The sequence below is a fragment of the Amphibalanus amphitrite genome, unplaced genomic scaffold (assembly GCF_019059575.1).
Source record: "Amphibalanus amphitrite isolate SeventyFive unplaced genomic scaffold, NRLGWU_Aamphi_draft 000452F_arrow, whole genome shotgun sequence".
Taxonomy (NCBI): Eukaryota; Metazoa; Arthropoda; class Thecostraca; order Balanomorpha; family Balanidae; genus Amphibalanus; species Amphibalanus amphitrite.
Genome location: NW_024881946.1, coordinates 131,873 through 149,661, shown reverse-complemented (window position 1 = coordinate 149,661; position 17,789 = coordinate 131,873). Strand labels below are relative to the sequence as shown.

General features: G+C 61.1%; 1 protein-coding gene across 1 annotated transcript in view; it reads left to right on the top strand.

The window, feature by feature from the left end:
• LOC122391740 (rho GTPase-activating protein 32-like) overlaps positions 1-17,789 on the top strand; it is a gene marked incomplete at its 3' end in the record, with an annotated part of 146,115 nt that overhangs the window by 25,887 nt on the left and 102,439 nt on the right. Inside the window, exon 3 of the mRNA XM_043385959.1 lies at positions 7,934-8,087. Within this exon, the coding sequence (XP_043241894.1) occupies positions 7,934-8,087 (154 nt within the window). The remainder of the gene's footprint in view (positions 1-7,933; positions 8,088-17,789) is intronic.

Sequence of the window (17,789 nt, the reverse complement as noted above, 5' to 3'; positions counted from 1 at the left end):
GGAATCACCCCGCGCCGCTCCCGTCACTGCACCGGCGCAGCGGAACACGCTGGCTGGTCGACCGTGCGCTGTTCAGTGCAACAGCGGTTTTGAGGTTTCGATCTGAACAGTTCTTTACGGGCGGCTCTGTGGGAAGAGCTCTATGCGACCAGCTCCGTATGGGCAGATGGACGGTTGTCTCCGTGCGCCATCAGTTCACGGGAAGGACCGGGGGCGGCTGGGCAGTGGGCACCACAACAGCCAGCGGCCGTAGAAGAGCAACGTGTTGTGCCACTGGAGCCACACTGCCTGCCCATGGCCGCCGATAGGGTGTCGGACAGTAGGGGGAGGGGAGGGGGACCCAGTCCGGCAGACGGAAGGGGCGTGCCAGTGACGTCGCAGGCTGTGGGAGGGGTCGTGATTGGAGCTGTGATTGGAGATGACCAAACGGGGCCAGAGGAGGATGGCCGGAACGAGTGCCGCCGATCAGTTCAAACACCGAACAATGCTGACCGCGGGGAGCCGCCGAGGTCAGATGTGTCGATTGTGAGTGTCGCGCCATGTCGGAGCTCTGACCAGTCATCGTTTCGTCGCTGCGTCGCCTTCTAAGGCGTCTGTTTTACCCGTTCTGCGCCGTGCCGTCGCACGTCGGTCGATGCCCGGCGCCGTCTCGGACGGCTGAATCACACGGACTCTGCCGACAGCTCCGTGATAGGGCGGATTAGCAGAGACGGCCGCTGTGGTAGATTCAGCCCTCAGTCAGCCGCCCCCCCCCCCTCTCCCCTCCCAGACGGCCGCTGGGGCCGGTAGATTCGGCTCCAGCCCGCAGCCGCCCGGCCCGCCCCGCCGTACAGGCGAGGGATGACATATGCGATCTGACAGCCCCCGGAACCGCCGACTGGATGTGCTATGGTGGGAACCCGACAGGCGCTGAGTTGGAAAAGGGAATGCCGCGCGCGGCTGGGACCGACCCGGCTGCCGGAGTGGCTGGTCACTGGTTGGCTAGCTGGCTGGCTAAGTGGCTGTTTAGCTATCTGGTTACCGTTCGACTGATTACGGTCCGCGCTTGCTCCGTCACCAGTGCTCTATGAAGTCACACCAACTCCCGACTCCGTGTCAGCTGTCCATGACATCTGTGCATGCAGCTGGCTTTCACCACTGCTACTTTGAGCTGCATGAGACTTGGCTACCTTGCCGCCCTGATAGTTGCACAACAGCATTTAGGTAAGTAGCATGTTGAGTCGAGATACGTGACTTGGTTAGTCAAACATCATTGATCAGAAGACCCATTATTGACCTGGCCTCGACCCCTCGCCTCATGGCGCTTTATCCTTCCATTCTAGATCGCTAATTCTAGACCCTGTCTCAGTCTGTTTGACCTCCACGACAGGGATAGAGCAATGGTGAGGGTCTGCACTGGTGCCAGGGGTGTCGTTTTCCGAAAATGATTGGTAGGGCCCAAAGGCGGCGGCCGGCCATATGTGACGGGGCTTAAAAGGTAGGGTACCCCCAAATCTGCCTTTCTCATCGGATTTCGGCCACTCATTTTTTCGCCCTGGTCATTGACAAGACAAACCAAAATATAAAAAAAAAACATTTCGGAAGTCTAGGTCCTCACCGAGCTCCATGCACAAAACGTGCAGATAAATAGGCAGTTATAATAGTGTCGGAGGAATGCACGCCATTCTGAAAGAGGCCCACGGCACGGCTGTGCTGCAAGGGGCCAGGAACGGTTTTGATGGCCCAAGCCGAATGAAAAAGACTGCTGCGGGGCCAGGAGCGGCTTTGAAGGCCCGCGCCAATTGCAATTTGCAGGGTTCGACAACTAACGAGGTCTCGAAACACCACGATAGTTAGAAAGGCCTGCTTGCCAAAATAAAAGGATGACAGTACGAGCCGGCATTCAGAAAGTTACCTGCCCGACCATGAAGAAGTAGAGAGATACATCATCGACTTATTAGACCAAAAAGTTCATTTATTCAAATAACCACCGCTAAGACAAACACATTTCGCGCAGCGCTTCGGGAGAGCCCTCAAAGTCTCCATAATCAAGTGGGTTTTGAACCCATCCCACGTCCAAGACGGCTGCTTTAGTCTCCCTGCAGTTAGCGAAGTTGCCACTGCTAATTTCCTTATGTTGGGGTCCTGGGGAAGAGGTGGCAACCAGAGGGTGCAGAGTTCGGAAAAAAGTGGATGCGACAACAACTCGAAGCCACATTTCATCGCTTCACTGATCGTCACCCGGCCGCGCATGTACGCAAGTGCGTGGACGTGGATCAGGTGCACACTTAATCAGCTTCCCTATAGCCTCTCCTCGATGTCTATCGAATGGACGCACATCATCAATTGTGCGCCCCTGTTTTAGAAAGTTGACAAGCAAAGCCCCGTCGGCATTCCAAAATGCAACCGCTATCACCTTGCCGACTAACTTCAACTCGTAACACTCATTTGGTAGCCGTTACTCGGTGTGCTTCCACTTGCGCAACTCGGCACGGTGTCCCTTAGTGACACCCACGTGACACCCACAATTCCTTTACGGTGACAAGTCAATGACATCTTCTAGATATTCGAAAATGTTTATATTACTTGTATACCGCTGACGAAGTGACAATAATACAGTCACGAAACTGTCCGGAAAAGCCGAGTACTTTAATTCTAGATATTCGATAAAGGGGCTAAAAACACCGCGCTAAGCCTCCTTTCGAGCTTGCCTTTTCTCTGCAGAGTCCGCAAACGGGGGATACATCTTGCAGAGATCTTAAACATAACATGATAGATTCCAGTGGCGTAGCCAAGTGAGGGGGGGCGGGCACAGGGGGCACGTGCCCCTCCCATCGGGTCCAGGGGGCCCTTCGGGTCCCTGCGGCGCCAATCGGCCGCTGAGGGTCCACGCTGGCCATATTTCGTCTCAAAGGGACCCCACAGGGCTCGTCAGAGCTCAGCAGCTCTAAGCGGTCCCACGCATATCTGTGATGGCCATAAACCAGTGTATCTGAGGACCCCGAAACGGCGCTTAAGAGGGCCCTCACCGGCGACTGTGCAGGTCCCACACCGGCGCCTCTGAAAGCCCCACACATGTGCATCTGACGGACACCCACCGGTGACTTTTGCGTGGCCCACACCGGCTATTCTGAGGATCCCACCAGAGTCTGAGAGTACCGTGCCGTTCTCTAAGGACCCCACTGAACTTCTGAAGGTGCTGCCGGCCTCTGAAGACCCTTTGCCGGTCTGAGGAGTGAGGACCCCTTGCCGTTCCCTGAGAACCCCCTGCCGGCTTGCGAAGGGTTCGCGACAGCAGCTCCTACGGCCCAGCAGGCCACACACATCTGTGACGACTGTACAAATATGTTTATTTGCTTATCTGTTTATTTTGATTTTTTGCCAACTGATAAGTGACAAAAGATTGGTAGGGCTCAGCGAACATTGGTAGGGCCCAAATAAACATTGGTAGGGCTCGGGCCCTACCAGGCCTATACAAAACGACGCCCCTGACTGGTGCTGTGATTAGATACAGTTCCATGTGTGATGTATCTGTCTCGCAGTGGTACGGCGGCTCGGTCCGCCGACCTGCCGCTCCCCATCCCGTCCCAGACGGAGCCGCACCGCTCACTCACGTGTCTGCCACGCCGGGCGCCCGGCGGCGCTCGGCGGATTTACGGCATTGTTTTCGTATTTGTTTGATTGACGACCGCGTTGCCGCGCTGTGAAAAAGGGACCTCGCTGGAGCGCTGCTCACCTGACCGCTACCTGTGGGCTGAAATGTAACCTGTAGTTTGCTGGAGAGTGTGCAGATGGCGTGGTGGTCGCGGTCCGCCGTCAGCCCGGTCTGGATCGATCCCTCCATGGCGGTTCCGGTGGCCCGCCGAGCTGTGGCGCCGTGCACAGACCCACGTGTGGTCGGGCGGTGGCGCGGGCCGCGCTGAATTAGACGCAGGTGACGACGGCCGGCCGGCGAGCCACGCGAGATCCATCAGAGGCTCACCGGGCTGAGGGCTGACGGCGCGGCCGTACAGACTGCGCTCAGTACTCATCAGAGGCTCGCCGGGCTGAGGGCTGACGGCGCGGCCGTACAGACTGCGCCAGTACTCATCAGAGGCTCGCCGGGCAGAGGGCTGACGGCGCGGCCGTACAGACGGCGCTCTGTCGCTCTTGGCGCGCACGCATGAGGCTGCTGTTGATTTTAGTCGCGGTGCTCATTTGCGGCGAGCCCTTCAAAGAGTCCGGGTGTGACAGTGAGCGATTCGCCCATTGCCCTGTGGCCGGGTTGGGTCTGCGGCCGGTCGGGTCGAATTTCACCGTCCATTTGACCGGTGACCGGCAGGGTGGAACGGTGCGCCCCACGGCCGACCGGTCACCGGATCAGGCCGTCCAGATAGTCACTGCGGCCGGGATGCTCCGGGGTAATGACTGGAACGGGATGAGACAGATGGTGACCCTGTTTGGCTCCGAGGGTGACCCTGCCCGTGTCCGAGGGCGACCTCCCCGGGCCCGAGGTTGACCCTGCCCGGGTCCGAGGGTGACCCTGCCCGGGCCCGAGGGTGACCTCCCCGGGCCCGAGGGTGACCTCCCCGGGCCCGAGGGTGACCCTGCCCGGGTCCGAGGGTGACCCTGCCCGGGTCCGAAGATAACCCTCCCCGGGCCCGAGGTTGACTGGGTCGGCTTGGGCTGCCGTCACGGCGGACGGTGCGCTTAGAGACACGGATGTTTGATCTCATCACGCTGACCGGAAGGCGGTAAGAGGGGAAGAGAGGGATCATTGTCACTAGGTCGGTGCCCCAGTTTCCCACCGACCTCGATTCGTACAACCCTACCAGTCGCCCGTCAGTGGCCACACAGGACGCGCTGATTGAGGCGGAAGGATATCAGTTTTCTGGTGACTGAGCTGCGCTCTGATGGTAGGGATGTGACTGACGGCGTGAGACAGCTGATCGGTGGGCTCCGTGTCGGATGGAGGACACCGGCGGGAGGCGCCGGCAACATAATTAGGAGCGGTATTACACCACACACCAGGTCAGGTTTCGTGCACGGAAGGGGCTGCGGTCGGCTCCGCGCTCCGGGGCCGCTCTGTGGCATACCGCAGTGATATCGTACCCGGACCGTGTCCCCATCGAGAGGCGCTATGAGGAGCCCGCTGCCGCCGGCCGGGCCTCTGACCGATGACGTGCGGCGGCGGCGGCGGCGCGGCTGGCAGCGGCCGCCGGACGTGACGCCCCCGGTGACGTCCCGGGCACCACTCCAGGGCCCCGGCCGGCCAGTGCTCGCCCGCTGCCGCCGCCCGCTCACGCATCAAGGCGGCCCGCCGGAATAGGGGCAGTAGGCGCAGCTCCGTTTTCAGGAGACCGTCCTTTGAGCCCGTCGGCCGGTCGTCGTTGGCGCTCAGCTGAGAGAAATTAATGGACAGGTGAACTCCAGACGAATCTTGGCAGCTCCTGAGAGCACAGATGAAAATAGTTAGCGCAGTCGGCTCTCGGCAGTGGTGAAGGGAGGACAGCGGCTCTCGGCTGTGACCCGACCTGGACCGGGCGCTGCAGTGCAGTGGTGGCACAGTGACCTAACCTGGCGCCGGAGTGGTGACCTTTCCCCAGTGGCCAGCTCGGCGGGACCCAGCTGACCCGGCCGGAGCCATGAGACCGGGTCCGGCGCGGCGCGGTCACAGCTGACGGCGCGGCGATCGGCGGCGCCATCCCCAAACACCCCTCCGCATCCGAGAGACGATGCTGAGGGCGTGCGTGGGACGGGCCGGGAAGCGCCGGTCCGTCTGCGACCCGGCCAGAGCCGCCGAGCGGCCGCAGCGGGCCACCAAGAGGCGGCGGTTGGCGGTCACCGGCTCCCTGTCCCCGCCGCGGGTGGACAGAGGCGTCGGGCGCACTCCGGCGAGCTCCGCCCCGGTCACAGACTCTGCTCCGGTCCCAGCCTCTGCCCCGGTCCCAGCCCCGGCGCCAACCCCGGGCCGGGGCAGGGAGCAGGCCGTCCCACAGCGGGCAGAGACGGATGACGCGGCAGGCCGGCTGGAGTTGCTCATAACCCGGCTGGAGGGTGCTGTGGACCAGCTGGAGGACGTTATAGGCCGGCTGGAGGGAGCCGCGGACCTCCTCACGGTACTGGCGCGGTACCGATGGGAGAGGTGTCGCCAGGATTCCTCCCGGCAGTGCCCTGGGAGGCGGCCCCGGCGGCCGGCCGGTCCCAGTGAGGGACCCCGGTGGCCATCCTGTTCTACTGAGAGGCCTCGGCTCGCTGAGAGTCCCACTGAGGGACCTCGGCGGCCGCCCTGTTCCACAGCGGCCGGCACCAGGAGGCGAGTCGGCCCCCGGCCGACATCCGTGCTACAGAGGTGACTGACACAGACCCCAGGAGCTGCACTGTATCTCTGAATGGGATACCCACTCGGCTAACATGCATGAGCCCGGCTGCTCGTCATCGCTGTTGCGCTGCACTAGCTGCCCCGGGGGTGCTCTTGCCCGGTATCCGCGTAACAGATCTAACCACAGGCGCTTCTGTTTGTGAGTGTGCCGCTGACCGGCGTCCCCAGCCGCTGTGACGTCCGTCCGTCCGCCCGGGCTCAGCTGACGCGGCCAGTGTGACTCAGACAATAATCACCAGCTGTGGCCGGGCCGCTTTTTTGCCCCGGCCGCCGACCGTCTGAAGTGGCCGCCGGCCGCGGCAGGGCAGTGTGGTGCGGCAGGGTGACTCCGTCCGTGTGCCATAGTTCGCGCCCGCCGCCGGCCGCGGCTACAGTCTGGTGTGTGTGGCGTCTGACTGACCGACCGGCTGGCTGGCTGTGTGTGAGCCGGACGGCGGCTGCTGACTGCGCTGCCGCAGTGGTGGACTGGCCCTCCTGTAGTGACCTGTGACCTGGTGCTCCTGTGGTGGTGTCTGTGGTGATCGGCAGTGGGACGGTGACCTGGCGTGGATACCGTCTCATGGGAGCGCCGTGTGCCGGTATCGCCGCTCGTCCCGGGCCCCGTGACTCGGCTGTGACCCGCCTGAGAAGGTGATCTCTCTCGGCAGCCGTGCCAGCGCTGGCCCGGCAATGGCCGTCATCCCCTGTCCTCCTGGGCTAGGGCTACCGTGGTCCAGAGATAGCTGAGACGCTCAGTGCACACCACTCGGCTTTGCTGTGTCAGCGAACACATTGAACACCAATCGAATATCTCTAATCGCATGTGGAAAATGGATTTTACTCTCGAGCCATTCCACGGTGTGTTTTTGACGATATGCTGTTGTCTAATGCGATACTGTCTGGTTTTTCTCAGTTAGGCTGTGTCTTATCGCTCACCGAGGCTGTTCAGAAGCACCACACCAGCCGGGACGACATGGCGTGCTGCTGTGGGCGCGGTACCAGGTGTCTGAATGATTAGATAATCACCCCTGACGCTCTCTGTTCCCCCTACTCTCTCCCATCGCGGCCGTCGGCGCCTCTCCCTGACACATCCCGACGCCAGTACGACTGCCAGAACATTGGTAATTACATGGACCAGGCGGGTGTGTGGGACGACCAGCCGCCCGTTTTTGTAGGTGCTGGCACGGCCGCCTGTCCAGGACGCCGGTTTTGGGGACTCGAGGTCGCCCGTCCATGAGCGCAGCTTTGTGACTCGTGAACCGCTGCCTGGCTGTTTTCTGTCGGCTGTGGATGTGGTGGATGTTGCCAGTGCCGCTTTGGGTTGTGTTGTGTGCTTTGAGAATGATGACCATCGAATGGTGTTTTTTGACTCGTATGTTCTACTGGCACCGCTGCCGCAGTGGGTCTGCGGTGTGATCTGACAGAGTTCTGTCTGCGCCGTCCGCAGGTCGCAGGCTTCGTGTGTGTGTGGACGTGCTCACCACCCTTCTGTCATGGTTGTGTTCTGCGCTCTTCTGACAGTGTCGGCCGCGCTGTTGGCAGGTCGCACACGCCGTGTTTCAGTGTGTGTATGGACCTGTCCCCCCGTCTGACAATGTCCGGCGCTGTCCACAGGTCGCAGACGCCCTGTCTGGGGGAGCGGAGCGGCCTGGCGGCGCTGGCCGCCGCGCCCGTCACCACGGCCGCCTCGCCGCCGTCCACCGCCACCACTCCCCTCTGCCGGCGAGCGCGCGAACTATCCGACATCGACCCTAAATACGTCTCACAGGTCAGTGGGGCGCGCCGCCGCCCGGGGAGGGGGCGGGTCCCTCTGCTGAGCCTGCACAATGGGTCCGCTGGGCTGACTGCGCGACCAGACCAGCCGCGTTTTCTGCTGACAGCATGTGGTACCGGCTTACAATGCCTCTCCTTTAGTCATCCAAATCCCACATTTTTTGTCCTGGGTCATTTGTTTTGTTTTATGCTGAGCGATTAATTAGCGTGGAATGGTTAAGTTGTGGTTGATTTTCCTCCCATTTTGAATGCAATTATTCACCCATGGAATGTTTCCACCCCGGCTGTTTAGGGCGCGGCTGGAAAGAGGAAAGAGTTCGCCGCGCACTGTACGCCTTACTTTCAATTTATGTATGTGATTTCCTGTATCTCACATGGGCCCAAGGGCATCCTTAAACGTCCAATGTACAAACGGTGCAACCATCCTGAATAAAAGTGCTGCTTTTGCAGTCCTTTTTTAACAACGATACAACCATGATTTTTTAAAGGGCATAAATCGCTTTGCATTGCGCTGTTCCGGGTCAGCGCTGAAGTCAGCATAAGCCCCTGAAGTAAACAATGGCACTAGCTGGACCCTGGAGGATTTGGTACGCTGTTGTCACTGCCGCTATGATGTCATGGTGGTTTGTTTGCCTGCTCGGCGATAGGCGGCAAGGTACTTAACTGTTCGGTGGCTGTTGTTCATGTGTAAGTATTATATCACCGTTTGTTTGTGGCCTTCTGGACTTCTTGTTGAGACATTGTCGATCCAATAAGCCTGAACATAAATCTGAGAGGCGTTGGGCCGCGGCGTCCTCCGTCCGTTTTCTGGTGGTGTTAGCTGTGTGGCTGGTGATAGCTCTGTGGTCGATGAGGAGCGACTCCCGCCGTTACGGCCCTGACGGCAGCCCAGAGCGTCCGACAGATAGTTCACAGATAAACCGCGCCGCTCTCTCTCAGAGACAAGTGGCTGCTTCCTCGGCGACCGCGACCTTGGAGCGCGCGCTCCATGACACCGGAAATGGCCCATATCCGGCTGGCGGCGGCGGCTGGCCGTGCTATCTGGGCTGGGCGGCACGTGGAGTGACCGGTGACGCACCCTTGTCCCTCTGGCACAGAGATACCCTTTGAGGAGCTCCATCTCCGGTATCCCCGTCCTTGCGACAGAGCGAGATACGATAGATAGGTCATCCCAAAAGGTTGACATACAGAAGCTGTCTTTGGCCGGCTCCGCTGCTGATTTGGCTCCATTTTTGGAAGGGATGTCTCACAGATGGGTATGATTCGATGGTGTCTTGGTTATGTCGCTTCTGGTTTATCGCTGTTTGGCACAACTGTAAGTGTACTCATACGTCACTTGGGTTCCTCATTGCCATTTGAGCTCATAGACACTGGAACTGTTAGTGCTTATACAATGCTACAGCAGCACTGCATGCAGGCATCTGTGTTCTCGAATTCAAGTATGCTTAAAGGGACTATCCCACCTTCTAAAATGTTGTTAAAACCAGTTAAATTGTGCCCGACTTTATAGATTGGATGACCAGGAACACGGTTCTGGCATTTATTTTTCATTAAACATCTTAGGCTTCCCATATTCCAAACAAAAACTTTCAAATATGTGACGTCACAGCCCAAAATTACCTCCTTCCCCAGGCCACATTACTGTCATAAAGCTGATTCTTTTTACTCTGTAGGCACCACAACAAAGTTCAGACCAAGTTTTAAGCAATTTTTCAACGAATAAACCCATTTAAATCAGAATTACTAAACGAGGTGACGTCACGCTAACGGTCGCTCCATGTTGAAGATAGGGCCTTGCACAAGGCCCATTTTCAAATGAAGGGAACGAATTTCTTCAACACCAAGAGGCCGCGGGGGCTGCAACCTAGATAGATAGTGGTTTCTGAACCTCGCCGCAAACATGGCTATCTCAACTCAAACCCCATGTTAAAGGTGGGATAGTCCCTTTAAGTGCTTTCGTATATGCACAACCTAGCAGTCATGATGTGTCTGTGATTGTGTGCATATCAGTGCTTGGAAGTTTGTGTTCTGTTGTGTCGGGGTTGTGTTTGTGCTTGTAAGAGCAGCATTGGTCTGTTTAGATTCCTGTGAACGGGTGCCCGTCTGTCATCTGTGTTTGTGTAGTATGCCTGCACCGGTCTGCGGCCGCGGTGACCCCGCGTCAGTCCGCCGGTCTGTGCTGAGTGACCCCGCGTCAGTCCGCCGGTCTGTGCTGAGTAGTGATGTCAATTACGGAAAATCGGAATACCGATACCAAACCAAATACCAACCAAAATCATGGGAAAATACCGAAACCAAACCAACTTGGGAAACTGAGGGAAATACCAACTTTTTACCGATTTCTTAGCCTCTTATACATTAGTGAGGGCTTATGATACCAACAAAATACCAAACACATTACGATTGAAATACCAAATACCAAGTTGGTATTGGTTTGGTATCGGTATACCACAAAGTTGGTATCCGATTGACATCTCTAGTGCTGAGTGACCCCGCGTCAGTCCGCCGGTCTGTGCTGATGCTGAGTGACCCCGCGTCAGTCCGCCGGTCTGTGCTGAGTGACCCCGCGTCAGTCTGCCGGTCTGTGCTGAGTGACCCCGCGTCAGTCCGCCGGTCTGTGCTGAGTGACCCGGCGTCAGTGCGCCGGTCTGAGCTGTGTGACCCGGCGTCAGTCCGCCGGTCTGCGGCCGCGGTGACCCCGGCGTCGGTCGGCCGGGCGCCCTCCCAGGTGGCGCGTCTCGGCCGCTGACGGCACGTCACCGCCGTCCCTCCTCCTCCGCGTCACGGCGCTGTCACCGCCGCACGCGCCGTTTTCTTTGGCCGCCCGACCGGCCACCGGCGGCCCACACACGCACACGCCCGCGTGCCACCTGCAGGCTGCCCCGGCGGTCGGCCCGCCGCACCCGCCGCCTGCTGCAGACGGGGCCGGCTGTACGGCCGCCGCTCTCACACCCACCCCTCGGGGCTCAGATTGGCCCATTGGGACCAGTCGCCCATTCATTGTTCTGTAAAGCGCCGGCGATTGGCGCTACGGCGGCAGCTCCCTGTAGCCGCGGCTGGCTGTGGCCGAGGGGACCGCTAGCCGCCGCAGCTCCCTGTAGCCGTGGCTGGTGTGGCCGAGAGGACCGCTAGCCGCGGCTGGCTGTGGCCGAGGGGACCGCTGGCCTCCGCAGCTCCCTGTAGCCGCGGCTGGTGTGGCCGAGGGGACCGCTTGCCGCGGCTGGTGTGGCCGAGGGGACCGCTGGCCGCCGCAGCTCCCTGTAGCCGCGGCTGGCTGTGGCCGAGGGGACCGCTAGCCGCCGCAGCTCCCTGTAGCCGTGGCTGGTGTGGCCGAGAGGACCGCTAGCCGCGGCTGGCTGTGGCCGAGGGGACCGCTGGCCTCCGCAGCTCCCTGTAGCCGCGGCTGGTGTGGCCGAGGGGACCGCTTGCCGCGGCTGGTGTGGCCGAGGGGACCGCTGGCCGCCGCAGCTCCCTGTAGCCGCGGCTGGCTGTGGCCGAGGGGACCGCTAGCCGCCGCAACTCCCTGTAGCCGTGGCTGGTGTGGCCGAGAGGACCGCTGGCCGCGGCTGGCTGTGCCCGAGGGGACCGCTGGCCGCCGCAGCTCCCTGTAGCCGCGAATGGTGTGGCCGAGAGGACCGCTGGCCGCCGCAGCTCCTTGTAGCCGCGGCTAGTGTGGCCGAGGGGACCGCTGGCCGCGGCTGGTGTGGCCGCAGCTCCCTGTAGCCGCGGCTGTCTGTGGCCGAGGGGTTCACGAGCCGCCTTGCTGGCGTTTGTGTGTGGGCCATCACTGACTGGCCATGGCGGCCCGGCCGGTCGCCGCATCTCATGGGGCCCGCCGGCGGCCGGCCGCCGCGTCCATGGCCGCCGCCGCAGCGCGACCCGGCAGAGCTACTGTCCCCGTCCGCCGGCTGCCGGCCGCAGCACCGACCATAAGCCGCCCAACGCCCGCGCCGGGTCAGCGCGCCGGTCACCGGGCTGGGCCCGTGGTTGTAGTGGTATCCCAGTGAGTCACCGGGCCGGTCGCCCCCCGGTCGGAGCGGAATGTCCCGGGCCAATGACACTGGAATCGGAGTCTCACGGGCCTAGCTGCTGACGAGCGGCAGAACGCACCCCCGTTCGACGATCAGTTGGGCTCGCGCACCAGCGCCGACGGTGAGCTCACAGCAGTGGTGCTACTCGCAGCCCGGGACCATGGCCTTTCTGTTATCATCGCAGTTCGAGATTATAGCGGCTCTTGTCCAGGTCGTTGTAGGGGACGATAACGCTGTTATCCAGTATGTTATCGGGGACGATAGCGCTGTTGTCATTTCCATCGGAAACGATAGCAGTGGTATCCAGATGGTTGCCGTCTCTGTCATATACGATGGCTGTTATCCAGTCTGTTGTCATTGCTGTGGGAGATGTGCGTGCGAAGGAATTGCTGTCTGCGGAGCCGGAGGCTGCTCGTGACAGTGTGGATATTGTGTCCGCTGTCGGGGAGCGGGACGTGCCTGTTCTTCCAGAAGGAATAGCGGAATGCGCAGCATTGTTGCTGGCTTCAAATGACTCGTACAGGGACGCCGGACCATCTTCTGTGCCATCCACTCCTACTGTAACTGTTGAAGCGGAAACACTGTTTCCGCTCCCGCCTCTATAGCGCCCAGCCCACTGCACTGAGAGGCTGGGAGGTGGCTGTGTATTACGCACCGGATTAGCACTCGTCCTCAGAACGTCAGTCTCAGCCGAGCAGTTATCCACCTTGATCCCTCTGCGTTCCTGCTCCGGGGATTCATTAGATAGTGGCACCGAGCTCTGAGACTGGTCTCTGGGGCCCTCCGCATGACGCTCCGGCCCTGGTCAGCCGTCCCCGCCGACCCACTGTCGGGGACTGGCCGCGCCGCCGCTGACCTCGGCCCGCACTGAGACGCGACGCACCGAGGCCGCCGTCGGCGCCGCGACGGTGCCGACGATCAATTGTCGGCCGCCGCCGCCGCCGCCGGCGCACTCAGTAACCCAGATCGGCCGGCGGCGGGCGGACGCGGCCGGGGGCGTGGCGGGCGGGTGTGACGGCGGCGCCGTCAGGTCAGGTCCCCGCGGCGCGGTCAGCTCGGGTCGGGTCGGCCGCCGGCAGTGTGTGTGCGGGCCCGGTGAGGGTGGGACGCGGTGCTGAGCCGCGCGGGGCGGCAGGACTGATCCCGGCGGTGTCTGTGTAGTGTCGGTGGGTGGCGGGTGATCCAGCCGCCGTGTGAGTGACCCGGCCCGGCGGGCCCAGTCCGGTGACCGGCGCGCTGACCCGGCGCGGGCGTTGGGCGGCTTCTGGTCGGTGCTGCGGACGGCAGCCGGCGGACGGCGGACAGTAGCTCTGCCGGGTCGCGGTGCGGCGGCGGCCGGCCGGCGGCGGGCCCCATGAGCGGCGGCGACCGGCCGGGCCGCCATGGCCAGCGCCGAGCCCGGCCTGTGGGCCATCACTGACCGGCTCATGTGCTCCTTCCTGCCGCTGAGTGTGTTCTGCGGCTGCAAGCCGACCGTCATACCCGTCTGTCAGGTAGGAACTGTCCCCCATACCCGTCTGTCGGGTAGGAACTGTCCCCCATACCCGTCTGTCGGGTAGGAACTGACCGTCATACCGTGTTAGATAGGAACTGACGTCATACCGTCTGTCAGGTAGGAACTGACCGTTATACCGTCTGTCAGGTAGGAAATGACCGTCATACCATGTCAGGTAGGAATTATCCGTCATACCGTCTTGTCAGGTAGGTTGTTCTCACAGACAATGACAATACAAAGGAGCTGTCCATACCCGTCTGTCAGAAAGGAGCTGTCCATACCCGTCTGTCAGAAAGGAGCTGTCCATACCCGTCTGTCAGAAAGGAGCTGTCCATACCCGTCTGGTGGGTATGAACTGTCCCCGTCTGTCAGGTAGTAAAAGGGCTGGCCGCTGGAGTGCTGTTCCGTTGTCGGATGTCGCAATGTATTTTGTCACCCCAATATGTCACAGTGAGCTGCGTGCTGTCTGTTTTTTTTTTTCAGGGTTATCAATATCGTCTGATGTTACCAGGTTTGATAGTTTGATTTTAATCGTGCACGAGTTCGTACCCACTATCCATCGATCCTGCTTCTCTGACGGGTCTGCTGATCCATGGTCTGTCACCTTGGTGTGGTGCTGGTCCGCTGTCTTTGGCAGTTTCTCTGACACCACCGGGCGCGTATCTCAGCACTAAGTGCACCATCTGGACAGTGGCGCTGTCGGTTCTGCAGCCCACCTGGTGCGCTGTCCGCCGGACCGACTCGCGCAGCGCGGCCCGGACGTATCTCATCGGCTCTGTCCGGACACGGCTCGCTCCCCATATCTCTGCCAGTCTCCAGGCGGGACTCTCTCAGCTCCCCTACCCGGTCCCGGGTCTTGGCCTCAGCTCATTCTCTCACCTCCCGGCAGCCCACCGTTCCCATTCCAACTCTAACGTAGTAGCTCACTTTCGCTCCAAGCCATTTCTATACCCATACCTGTCTGGCCTCTCACATTATCCTTGTCGCAGTCAGTGCTGCAGTTGGCGGTCTGTGCGGTCCCACCCGCCGGCGTAGCGCTCCCGGCTCGCGGTCTGTCTCTCCGTGCGCCTGTGAACGGCCCGGGGACAGACTGTCGACGGTACGGGACCGTCCCGCCGGCGTGGCGCCCCCGGCCCGCGGCCTGTCTGTCCGTGCGCCTGTGAGCGGCCCGCTGACAGACTGTCGACGGTACAGGACCGTCCGCTCCTCCGGTGGTGTGTCGACCCCACTGTGTCCCCGCACACCTGTCTGCCGCCCGCTGACAGACCGTCGGACAGTACCGGACCGCCCCGCCGGCTGTCACAACACCGGGCCGGGCGCCGACTCTGTCCGCCCCTCCGTGCACGAGGTGCGTGGCGCACTGTGCACACATTGTGCGCGTGCCACCCGGGCACTGTGCACGCGCCGCGGCGCCGACGGCCCGTGATTGATGATGGCGTCTCCAGAAGACTGTCCGCCGTAGTCCAGGTGGTCTGTCTCTCCCCACCCCCAGCCCCCTCGTCATCTGCTAGCGCCTCCAGGTCTGCTGGAGCTCGAACCTAGAAGCTCATGCTCTGAAGCGTATATTGTAAACTACCCCACACTGGCATTGCCAGTGGTGTGCACCGCTGGCGGCCGGCTGGCTTCAATTGCCGAAGTGGCGCTTACTTCTGCCCCTGGCCAGTCAAGGCTGTGCTTAGTCGGGCGTCTCCATCAGTTTCTGATCCGTTGTTCGATGCTGGTTCCCGGAGCGGTCTCAGGACCCCGCTCGGTTGGTGTTTTTCCGGAGTGGATTCGAGCAGAGTGTAGGTACGCTGACTGTGGGTTGTCCGCGCTGCCCTGTTTCGTGCTATGCCTGATCATTTGGCTGTGTGCCGGCCTGCTCTGGCGGGCTGGACGGGGTGTCTGAATAGTTCCGGGCTGGACGGGGTGTCTGAATAGTTCCGGGCTGGGTACGGGGTGTCTGAATAGTTCCGGGCTGGGTACGGGGTGTCTAAGTAGTTCCGGGCTGGACGGGGTGTCTGAATAGTTCCGGGCTGGACGGGGTGTCTGAATAGTTAGTTCCGGGCTGGACGGGGTGTCTGAGTAGTTCCGGGCTGGACGGGGTGTTTGAGTAGTTCCGGGCTGGACGGGGTGTTTGAGTAGTTCCATGGCGAGCTAGACGGGTGTCAGAATAGTTGCGGACCGCTCTCGGTCCTATTTCTCGGTGTGAGGAATTGGATCGACTCGGACGGACGTCGGACCGCTCTGCGGAGCCGACTTTGGACGGTCTGGTAGCCACCCTTCTCCGGTCTCCAGCTGACGTCCGTAGAGCAGCTGGGACGCTCTGGTCTGAACGCCCGCGCAAATGGCCAACATTCTGAGCGAATTCCACGGTGGGATGAGCTTTCCGATGGATGGATGCTGGGCTGTCGTAATGTATCATGCTAGCTGCTCGTTTCACTTCAGGTTCAGCGGGTTTGCGCAATGCACTAAAGCTATAGCGGATGGGCTTTGCTGGAGATATTTGGCTCCCGACTCGGGGTTGTTTTCGCTGGCGTGTCGCTCTGTTCTCGATTGTAAGTAGATTTCGCTCTGGGGCCGATTTCATTAGATCTGTGTACTGCCGGCCGATCGGTAGCTCTAACTTCCCGTCCCGGAATAACTATTCTCAGCCGATCGGTAGCTGAAGTTTCCGCCCGCCATGTTCTCCGTCCAAGAGCGCGGAGTTTCCCCTTCTCTGTGTCTAGCTCAGTGCCTCCCCGCTCTTCTCAGTTTTATCCTGGCTGCTGACCTACAGTAAGTACCACTGTGATAAATGAAGAACATAGCTACCATGGTGTCCTGTTCGCCAGTCGCCATCGGCTACCATCGGTGTATGCCTGCTGGACCAACTGCTCGGATATGGCTCGGAGCTGTCCTCTCTCGTGCTGTGACCCGGTGCCGTCCTCCCTGGGCGGTGACCCGGTGCAGTGGTTCAGTACTTTTCTCCCCGGGCGGTGACCCGGTGTCCCGCCGACCGGCGCTGATGGCCGACCCATGTCCAGTGGAGCTGTCTGACGAGTGCCGGCCCACACGGGTCAGCTCTGTCCACTGTCCCGTCCCCGGCAGGGTCCTGCCACAGCCGGCCGGCCGCGGGGCCAGTATCGATCCGCGCGCCCCACCCCGCCCGTCCACCGCGGCCGTCCACCGCGGGGCCGGCCCGTGAACTGTGAACTGTGCAGCCGAGCAATACTGGACTCGAGCCGAGCAATACTGGACTCGAGCAGCAGCAATACTGGACCCGGGCAGCAGCAATACTGGACCCCAGCAGAGCAATACTGGACCCCAGCAGCAGCAATACTGGACCCCAGCAGCAGCAATACTGGACCCCAGCAGCAGCAATACTGGACCCCAGCAGCAGCAATACTGGACCCCAGCAGCAGCAATACTGGACCCGAGCAGCAGCAATACTGGACTCCCAGTCTGTCCACCAGTCGCGACCGTCGGTGGTCAATCGCCGGCGCCACTCAGGCGCAAACACTCCTCTGCCGCCGTGGTGTGTGCCCCCAGCTCCTCCGGCATTGCAACGCACTGTGGGGCGCGGGCTGCTTTTTGAAAGCCATTTGACTGCGGTATAGGAGTCTGGTGTATGTGGCAGCACCACGAGAGCAATCAGCCTCATTTGTCCGGAGACAATATGCTGCTGAGCTCTGAACATTTCGCTTTCCACCGCTAGGCTGCCTCATCACTCCCCCTCCCCATACTCCCCGGTCCTCAGCGCCCCAGCCCCCAGCTCGGCCTGAGCTCCTCGATCCATTCGTAGTCGAGCCGATCCGATTTGGCGGTGACTTACTGGCTTTTTATGCAGACGGTGGTCGGCTGAAAACGGCTTAGAACGGCTCTGAATGCCGCGCTGTGGGGCGGCGGCGGATACTCCGGCCCCTCCGCCCGGCTTCCCTCCGTCCGTCTTCGTCGACCCCACCCTTTCTTTCCGCCGCCTGTTCCGTTCTCCGTCTGTCACTGTCTCCTGTCCCCTCCAGGGGATGTTTTTAAGCGCCGCCAGCGATGTCCCGGCAGGCGCCCCGTGTCTCAGCCCAGGAAGTGCCAGGGGGTGAGTATTTGACCCTCGTCTCAGCCCAGGAAGTGCCGGGGGTGAGTATTTGACCCTCGTCTCAGCCCAGAAAGTGCCGGGGGTGGGTGTCGGCCGCCGTTCACCCTCCCCCGAACTGTG